Here is a 10,357-nt window from a genome sequence, read left to right as displayed (position 1 = left end):
CCTGCAAAATTTCATTGAAATTGGTTCAGGGGTTTTGGAGAAGAAGATTTTTGAAATTTTAGTCAATTTGACCCTTTTTGGCCCCACCCCTCAGGCCCCTGGGGGCTTAGGACTTAACCGACACCTGTTTTTGTTGACCTTTGTCCATGGAAGGTCCCTGCAAAATTTCATTGAAATTGGTTCAGGGGTTTTGGAGAAGAAGTCGAAAATGTAAATTGTTTACGGACGCACGATGGACGACGGACGACGGACGACGACGGACAAAAGGCGATCGCAATAGGTCACTTGAGACTTTGTCTCAGGTGACCTAATAAAAACTGAAATACACTAATTTGTGCATTGTTATTTGTCATTAATTGGTTGCACTTAAAAGATAGTAGCATTGTATATAGCAGTAGTTCATATTTTTTGCATAGAGTAAAGGTGTATATATGTGTGTTCTCTAACCATACAAAATATTACAGTGGTTTGCAACGACGCAATGGTAAATATGAATAGCTTAGATCTCAGAGTAGTTTTTTGATAATCTTCAAAACACTCAGTCTATCAGCTTTGTGATTTGTAAGAGTTTGATGTCTGGAACAAAACCAAATAGCTGACTGTGAGTCTTCTATTTTTACACGAGAAAGATAAGCAAGGGTGAAAAAAATGTGACTCCTAGTTGGCTAATATTACGAAACATTATTTTTTTGTGTGACATGTGACATCCTTTAATTGCTATTTAGGTCAAGGGAAAAACATTTACCACCCAAACATGTCGGGGGGGGGGGGAGGATAGAAATGCAGAGGAGCTTTTGCAGACTGCTCTATACTAAATAGAGACGTATATATAGAATGAGTAAAGAACAAGACATTTTTACCCATGTGATCACTCAAAATCTGTTGCCCACGAACATCTTTTAAATATCACGTGTGCAGACACATTAAAGGAATTCATGGCGTACAGTTGGACAGAGACATACATTTGTATATATACGTCTCAGAGGTGGAGTACTCGGGTACAAAAAGACTGCTGCATTTTGATTGGTTGACAGTTTCCATACAAGTTTAAATGGTACCTAGGACCAAAGTGTTAAGAAATTCAAATGGATATAAATATAAACTTTTTACAACAATTATGAAACAAGGTATGACAATTTATATTAATAAATCCTGTTTGCCGGGATGTTAGCGCACGGTGGGGTCTTAAAGTGGGAGGAAACAAACATGGATTCACATTGAAATATTTCAATATTTATTAACATTCTATATCGGGATTTTAGTAGATAAAGAAAATTAAAAGGCTTTTTCTATTTAAGTAACAAAGGGTGCAATTTCAGTATAGGGCTAAACAATTATTTAGTCTAATATCATTTCCAAAAGGAGAGATTTTATATTTTTTTACCTATTTTTGTGGTTGTTAAAATTCAATGCTACAATGTCAAGCGCAGAAATTCAAATGAACCGTTGTTAGGCCTATTTTTTATTGATGAAATAAAGGAATACGCATCCTTAATATTGTTGTTTTGACCCTCTCCCTATCAAATAAATGAACTCGTCCGATTGCACTAAATAAAATTGCTTTTTTCATAGGATGAAATTATCTTAAACTATTTGTGAAATTAATGTAACACATGTTTCTGTGAAAATGGTATAATCTAAGAATCACGGAAAATACAAAAATATGCAAAGAGCGAATGGATATTTTTTTATTATCCAAAAAGTCCGAGACTGTCATACAGTTGTTACGGCAGTAGCGGATCATTGTCTATAGCGGATCACTCGGAAAACTAAATCTGTTTACATTAAAATGAGCATAGCTAGACGGAAATTAAATGTACAAACTTGTTAATATAGTTTTATTCTTGAAAGTAAAAACTGAAGATTTAGTGTAATTAGTAAATTAACAGCAAAATCACGAAAACATTGTTTTGTCAATACGATGCACACCTAGTGGACGCCATGTTGGAAAACGGCCGGTTCAGGAAAAAAACAGTTTTTTATTTCAAACCACCATATTAGCCAAATGAAATATTGTTTTATGGATGAATTACGTTGTATTGTTTGTGGAAAACTCAGTGTTCTGTTAGGTAACAACTGTTTACAAATATGAGCGAGCTTTTTCCGAACTGTGTTTTTGTGTCTATAGCGGATCAGTGTTTCGTGGTACGCACGCGTATGAACATAACTGAACGTGCACACGCGATTTCGAAAATTGGAAGAGCAGAAGAAGAAAACATTGTGATCCAGATCAAGACAACAGGTAATTGTGTAGTTGCACAACAAAATCACCCTTTATTCGCCCCAATATATTAACATGTCACATGATTATTTTGATACCAAAAATAGCATGTTTACAATATCAAAAGCATGGCAAACTTGTTACTCTACCTTGAATCGGGCCATTAATTCTCAAATCCATATTGTCATAGACCAAAACATGACTCCAAAAGCACATCATTAAACTCCAAACGAGTACCGTATAATAAAACTATGATTTTTGTAAACAAGCGTGTCAAACGCTCACTGAATGAAAAGTTGACTGGGTGTGACGTAGAGCTGTGACGTCGCGAACACAGGGGCCATCTCGGAATGTTCTCTCAGATGTTTGACACTTGCAAAACGCTTATAGCTGGACACCGTTTAAATATTCAATACACATACACTCCCAATCATATTAAAATTGTGAACATTATTGCAAACTATGGTAATAAAAGAGCATGCATAATATTGAATATTAATTCCTTTGTTGGCTGAACAGAAATGTAATATTTTCCGGGGGGGAGGGCGCTTTTTTGGAAGATATTCCCCAACTTAAGTGTCATAAAAAACCCACTTAGAGCCATAATGCAGCTAGTAAAAAATAATTCACATACTTATATGGCCATAAACGTAAGCAATAATCAATGTGACAAACGAAGAAATGTAATAATTATAATATAGTTGGTCACGGAAAGCAATCTAATTATTGACTTCCATGATTTTGTTACACTTCCCTAATTATTTTGAACAGGTATTATTTTAGCAAAAACACTAATAAAGAGTGTACACTTTATGATTAGACAGATATGTTTAATCTAACACATTCTCCGAGTTTTATATCAAAACGGCAACATTTAATACATGTGAACAAATTGCAGTATAAGCATATCGTAGACGAAGCACCCAGGCAACAGACAATCCAGCTCTCGTGATTTCCGTGGTGTAAAATCCTCATTCTCTCACAGTCTGAACACTCTCACGCGTTCCTACGTATACCCTATCGGGCAAAACAGGCAAGCTGATCATATGTCACCCATTGACATAACAAATTCAAATTCAAATTCAAAATTTTCAAGACCCGATCAGTCGTGAAACTCGGCCAATAAACCAGATACACGTATTCACTTGTAAAACAATTAGTAATGAGCTTATTATGACATTTTGTAATACAGATAGGAACACTCCATAAAACCCCAGTCGGACGTCAGACAATATTAATACCTACACAATATATTATCTATTCGTGAGAATGCGATTGCAACCTGGTTATGTGAAATGGCAGAGAGAGGAATGGGCCTTAAACCCGTGAACAGCAGTGGGTAGTAGAAAGGCATACTTAATTAAAACAGTTGTTTAATGTGTTTACGCTGTATCAGACATCACATCATTAGCACTACGTACAGGATTCGTAGACACACGAAACTTCTCCTGAAATTTGGAAAAGCAATATCAATGAATACAAAAAACACAAACAATTTTAAACGAAAGCGTCGACATCGTTTTTTCCTCCTTTTTGTTTTGTTTTATATACTCTTCATTTATGGATTATAAAAAAGACATACATTTTCAGTTTACATATACTATTGAAGTCCCTTCTTTTGAGTGAATTGGTGTTATTACATATAGCATATAACCAAAAGTCATCATGAAAACGGACCATTTTAAGAGTACACGATGACAAAGTAAACATATCAGAAAGCCAGTAAAAACAACGTACACGTAGACGAAATTTAGGAGGATTTTGAATATGTTTATTATAAGCATGTTTCAATGTTGATTTCTGGTCTTTGTTGCAAACGGCACCTCATCCTTGATACATGCAAGGGGTTACGCTCACTTTCGCTCTCTACACCCTGGAATATGTCATAGCAAAACTGAAGGCACGATTTGTCTCAGGTAAAAAATACTGACCAATCGCTAGGCTGATACCTGTCCTTTGAAGATTACAAAGGAGACTGAGATGACCGACTTCAAAACCTGTCAATTTTTACCGTTACGTGACCGAGAGATTCTTTTGATGTACATCAAAGGGTCGAACTAGTCTTCTTGTCTCATCAACAAGGTGGCGCACACTGAGTCTTCTATTTTCCAGGGGGTGTAGAGAGCGTAAATGAGCGTAACCCCTGGATATCAAGGATGTCGGCACCTCAACTAGTTTAAATACAAACAAGTTTCAATATCAGTCCAAAACTCTCAGAATTGTGGTAGTGTGACGTTATACAATTTTGTTTCATTAATTGGAACCCCATGGACAATTGAGCAGACCGACGTTCGGAAAAGAATTTGTATTTTACTTAGCAGTTGAGCAAAAGCGTTTAACTAAGATATCGTCTTTAAAGTTGTCCGTGTATCTATTGGGTCGCTTACCTGACAGAAAAATGTTTTGAGACCACCCAGCAATCGAGCATCACCGTCAGAGGCCCACCAGGGGGCGCGATCCGTTATAGACAAACGTGATCCGTTATAGACACAAAAACGGTAGGCTTTGTTTTGTTAATTTTGTTTTATATGGTCAATGTTCATACATTATTTTAATATGACATGAAAGGATATACTTTGTAGATTCTATAAATATACAATGTTTGTGGTAACCCTGTTCTCAGAAATTGTGTGGATCGTTTTTTCGCCGAGTGATCCGCTACTGACGTAACAACTGTACTGTGTTGAAAAGTGTCGATGGTGGTAAATCCAACCTGGATACAATGTCGAATCCCAGTGGATCGCTGAGAAAAAGGTACCCCTGTAAACATCCTTTTAGTGTTGTATTGGATTAAGTTATATATCTAAATAAGAAAAAAAATGAACATGAACTATGTATCTCAATCTGTATCCGTGGATAGGGTACAGTTGTTACGTCAGTAGCGGATCACTCGGCGAAAAAACGATCCACACAATTTCTGAGAACAGGGTTACCACAAACATCGTATATTTATAGAATCTACAAAGTATATCCTTTCATGTCATATTAAAATAATGTATGAACATTGACCATATAAAACAAAATTAACAAAACAAATCCTACCGTTTTTGTGTCATAACGGATCGCGCCCCCTGGTGGGCCTCTGACGGTGATGCTCGATTGCTGGGTGGTCTCGAAACATTTTTCTGTCAGGTAAGCGACCCAATAGATACACGGAATGAAGCTGAAGGGTAAGCAGACTTTTTGGTGCGGTAACGTTACCCGGAGACGTTTCGGTTTTCTCCAAAAATAGTTTTGTTATTTTGTTAGATTTTCGGTACTTGGATGGACGCTGCAGCTTTGAACTGTTTTTAATTTTGTGTCATATGTGTACAACATGTGCTGGTTTTATATTTTAAGATTTTTCAGCAGAAACAAAATTTTTACCGGTTACCGAATCGTCTAGAAATTGAAATTATCTTGATAATCAAAGGAGCCTAGTAAGTTAGGCTTAATTCACGGTCGAGGATAAATGAACGAACAAAAAATAACATGGTAATGTCAATATTCTAATTTTATGCATGTATCCTATTTCTTTCATTAATTTAAACCATAAACATGTAATTGTGTGCAGTCTTTAGAAAAAAAACCCATCATTTACTATGGCAATAGATCCTGATGCAAATGGGCAAAAAATGATAATGCACTAATATCCTATATTTCATCTTACCAAATATATAAATATTTCTAATTAGTAGCTGTAGAGTTCTTGCCAGCAAGTGTTCCACAAATGTTATGAATTACATGTACAACTAGGGGAGATAAATAATGCGAATAAAGGTCCATAAAGACTAGTTTCCCAAAAGGTTTAGGAGATCCCTACCACCATGTCATCTTAGGTTTTAAGACTGTCATGAGCACAAAAAATAACCAAAATGCTACTGTCCGTTTATTTGAGGAACCAAATTAATTAAGGTAGGGCACGGAAAGTATGCTTTGGTATCATCCATCATGAATTTACCTGTAAATAGTTGATTTATTTAAAACAATACAGTAACTTTACAATTGTAGTCAAGATGAAGAAAATGAGATGACACAATGTCACAGACCAGAATTGCTAAATTACACCCACAGTGTGGCAATGAATGAAATTGACCGCATGAACAGAGACCTGAACAGTCTGAAGGAAGTCATGATCAAACACAGTGGTGGGTAAACAGAGATATCTGTAAATGACCAGATGGCTCGGTCTATCATTTGACACTAATTTGCACCTGAACAATTTAAAATATGTATCTTTTCTTGTGACATCTTGAACATTGATAATAATGATAATAGTTTTCAATCAAGAATCTTTATCAACTTTAGTTTGAACTGTATTTCATTTTATTGATAAAATAGTTGTAACATGCATACTATTTCAGAGGAATGGGAAAACAAGCTCAGGGTTATTTAGTCCAATAAGAAGTTTGATATGCAGGTATTTTTTTCAGTGCGCTGTCATATGTTGGAAGTTGACCTGGCCACACAGTTCAGTCCGGACCTGCAAGCAGCTCTTCGGTCAACAGAAAAGGATTGCATCAGATGTAGAGAAGCTCTGCAATGTGACAATGACCAACAACCATCCATGTTATCTAGCAATGGAGAGGAACAAGTACAAGTAACAGACCAGTAATGAGTCAGATTGTTTGTTTTGACAGGACAATTATTTAAATATTCAAAACCCTGATTTGTATTGTTGTATCATAAATGGAAGTGTACTATGGTTTTTAACAACATGTAACACCTTGCTTTGTGTTCAATAAATGTGCAAGAAGCACTGTCCAAATGTTCATCTTGGTCAAATATTTACCCACCAGATTGACCCTGCCCTGACCTGCATGTTACAGGTAGCATGTATGGCAATATCTGTTTTCATTGTATATTGTTATCACTGAGTTGAAAATAGGACGGAGGCTTTCTTCTTTTTCAAAAGAGTATCACAGCAAGACCAATTTGTAATACATTTAGTATTACCATATTTATCCTGCGATAATCCCAGGGGGGACCACACAAAACTGAAAGAAGGAGGATGGGCTTGTCACAGGACAAGCTTTTGTTGGTATTTCATCCTATTGAACTGCAATGTATAGTCATTAGTTATTTATATTGGGCCATTGACAACTCAAAAATGAAAATGACCCCCCATGTTCCAATTTTCTTTTAATTTTACAAAGAATAGCCCCTCTTAAATTTTGTATTGGCTAAAAATTGCTGAAAATGGCCTACTGCTTTCAAATTCCAGGATTTTCCCCGATAGTGATGAGCTTATTACAAAAGATTGTCTTATTGCCGGATTAAGAAGGTATATTGTTTATTTCAAACATATTTGATGAGAACACAAATACTGAAAATACAGTTTTAGGGTGTTACTTCACCAGATTTATTCATTTTTTTTACAAACACAGCACAATTCAAGCAAAAGTAATTGATTAGGTGAAGGTCATTTACTTCAGCCAATAAAATATATTATCAACTGTTGTAAGTCCTGATCACTTTTCCAGCTTTGTGATTGGTTGAAGAAAATGGATGCAGTTTGACTTAACCCTATATGCTTTGAGTTTGATTACTTGTAGCAGTAAGGCCATCCTCGATATCCAGGGGTTACGTTCACTTTCGCTATCTACATCCTGGAATATGTCATAGCAAAATTGAAGGCTCTGTGTGCAGCACCCTGGGGACAAGACGAGAAGACTAGTTTGATCATTTGATGTACATCAAAAGAATCTCACGGTGGTGCATATTTTTTTTAATTGATGAACCTATGCTTGTTGGATTGTGGAACAAAAGCAAAAAACTTTCTCAGAATTGTATTCCTCGTTAAATTATTGACTTTTGAATGCAAGCATATCAATTAAGCTCTTGGGAATAGGCAATCTCTCTACTTTTGGAACAATATACCCAGAAATAAGATTTCGAATCCTGAAACATCCTAAGTGCTGAAGAGATCTAGGATTGCTGGCAGTCTCTATCAACAGTTCACTTAGATGGGATTGTTTTTGAACATCAAATGGAAACTTCTTGTCACGAATCCATTTCTCTTTGCTAAAGTCATATCCTGCCTCTAAGAGTATATGGACCAGCTTCACATTTATCTGTGATGCAGCTATGTACAAAGGCGTTTGACCATTACAGTCACATGTCTGGATGTCTACACCATGTTTAATCAACCGTCTGCAAGCGTTAACCTTACTGTGATAAAATGCCAAGTGGAATGGCGTAAATCCCTGCATGTTTTTCCGGTTTAGATCCAGATCGTGTGTCAGTAGAATTTTAATCACACTTAGATATCCGCTACTTGCCGCCACATGTAGAGTTGTATTCTGGTCCAAGGTTACCGCTTTGACAGCAGCTTGGTTTTCGAGAAGCAATTCTACCACCTTTGGCTTACCATAGCACACGGCGGTGTGAAGAGCTGTCCAACCCTCTGCATCGACCCTATTCACTTCGGCACCATTCTCAATTAGTACCCTACACACATTAAGATGTCCAAGACAAGAGGCAATATGAAGTGGTGTGAATCCGTCGGTCTGCGTCACATTCACCACTGCCCCCTTTTGAAGCAGCAATTGAGCCGTGTCAACACGTCCATATGTTGCTGTCCAGTGAAGGGGTGTACGGTGGTCAGAATCCTTGCTGTTGATATCCACCCCACACTCGACTAGACGTTGTACAATGTTTTGGTGGCCTTTGGAGGCAGCCAGGTGAATAGGTTGTCTCAGCCACATGGAGTCACGATGACAAGACCTGCTCAGAAAACTCTGGTTTGATATGAGAAGTTCTAACATATCTTCTTGTCCAAGGTAGGCAACTCTACAAATTGGATTTTTTCCCCGACGCTCAAAATTTGGTGAGACTCCTTTGATACATAAAAGGTTTTGTGCTGTTGCGAGATCATGTTTCTCAATAGCCCGCAGTAAAAAGTCCTCATCTGTCATTTCAGATTCTGACTCCTGCTCTCCTAGGTCATTCATAAAGAAATCATCTTCATGAACATATACATCCATTATTCCTCAAGTTGAAGTCACCATTTATACATCATAGAGAAGACTTGATCTTTTACATCCATTATTCCTAAAGTTGAATGTCACCATTTATACATCATAGAGAAGACTTGATCTTTGATGTAACTTGCCTATACCTGTAAAATATAATAAATTAAAACCACCAACCAGTTGAAACATTTCTGAATCTGAACTTTAAATTAAAAGTTCTAATTTCCTAATCGATGCAGCTGCTGGCAATTAACATCATGTGTTGCTGACCCCCCTCCCCACTTTCCCCAGATTCCTTTAAAGTATTTTATTATTGATATTACTATTACTTAAACAGTATTGTTACTCGTCTGCTTTCTAGGTCAGTGCTGTTACATACCACTACACACACATGTATCTGGAGCTACAGACTGCCATTAATGTCAACGATAGGTAAAAGAAAACATGAATATCAATAGTTTACACACAATACAGGTCCAGTACTACTCTTCCTTCCCCTCCGAGATCCAGCACCCCATTCCAGGGGGTCCTGCCCTTCCCCTCCGAGATCCAGCACCCCATTCCAGGGGGTCCTGATGTTGGACTAATAGCCCGAGAGGTGGGATCAGGTAGTACGGTACTATCACTGCAGGCCCCTGTGATACTATTATACACATGTAATCAAATCCCTAGATGAATGTCAATTACAGGACATGTTACCCAATAAACAACAATCCCCACACCAGGCCTGCTACGCGATTGTTGGCACGGACAATTATACCTACATCATGAAATGTTGCCACACATGAAGTTACTTTTGTGCACAGCAGCTGTCAAACAGTCCCAGCCTGGATACGTCACACTTGTTCCGGTATTAAAATACCTTTTACAAACACGAGTTGTCTTTCTTGTTCCATATATATATCCTGCCAAGATTGAGTTGGTTGTGTCAAAAATAGACATATATATTGTAGGTATTTTTTTGTATTAATGTAATTATTGTTTTGACAGAATTTCAGGCTGATGTACTTTGAACGTATTTGTGTTACATATATTTATGAAAATTTTGATCTTATACCGTGATTAGACCAAGACTCCCAAATGGATTAGATCTAGGTAGCTATAGTATTGAGACGCTGTTCGTACGAGGAATTACATAATTTTTGTCCCTTGAATTGTTCAGCAGAAAAGTAATCGCATGGAA

At 37.0% G+C, this 10,357-nt stretch overlaps 2 protein-coding genes across 3 annotated transcripts; one reads left to right on the top strand and one right to left on the bottom strand.

The window, feature by feature from the left end:
• Positions 1-1,697: 1,697 nt before the first annotated feature.
• Positions 1,698-6,968, top strand: LOC110442796. The gene is made up of 4 exons (XM_021486582.1): positions 1,698-1,716; positions 4,898-4,975; positions 6,212-6,348; positions 6,634-6,968. The coding sequence occupies exons 2-4, from the start codon at positions 4,944-4,946 to the stop codon at positions 6,813-6,815; spliced, it is 351 nt and encodes a 116-aa protein (XP_021342257.1). The 5' UTR covers positions 1,698-1,716; positions 4,898-4,943; the 3' UTR covers positions 6,816-6,968.
• A 577-nt stretch (positions 6,969-7,545) lies between these two features.
• On the bottom strand, positions 7,546-10,016 carry LOC110442812 (26S proteasome non-ATPase regulatory subunit 10-like). 2 transcript variants are annotated; one of them, XM_021486621.1, is made up of 2 exons: positions 9,939-10,016; positions 7,546-9,320 (listed from the first exon to the last, which is right to left on the bottom strand). In XM_021486621.1, the coding sequence occupies exon 2, from the start codon at positions 9,184-9,186 to the stop codon at positions 8,005-8,007; it is 1,182 nt and encodes a 393-aa protein (XP_021342296.1). In that variant the 5' UTR covers positions 9,187-9,320; positions 9,939-10,016; the 3' UTR covers positions 7,546-8,004. The 2 variants fall into 2 exon arrangements, with proteins under 2 accessions (XP_021342296.1, XP_021342297.1); XM_021486622.1 differs by lacking the exon at positions 9,939-10,016 and adding an exon at positions 9,642-9,920.
• Positions 10,017-10,357: the final 341 nt, after the last annotated feature.

The sequence above is a fragment of the Mizuhopecten yessoensis genome, unplaced genomic scaffold, assembly GCF_002113885.1.
Source record: "Mizuhopecten yessoensis strain PY_sf001 unplaced genomic scaffold, ASM211388v2 scaffold716301, whole genome shotgun sequence".
Lineage (NCBI taxonomy): Eukaryota > Metazoa > Mollusca > Bivalvia > Pectinida > Pectinidae > Mizuhopecten > Mizuhopecten yessoensis.
Note: the sequence above shows the minus strand (reverse complement) of the source record. Positions and strands in the feature narration are given on the sequence as shown.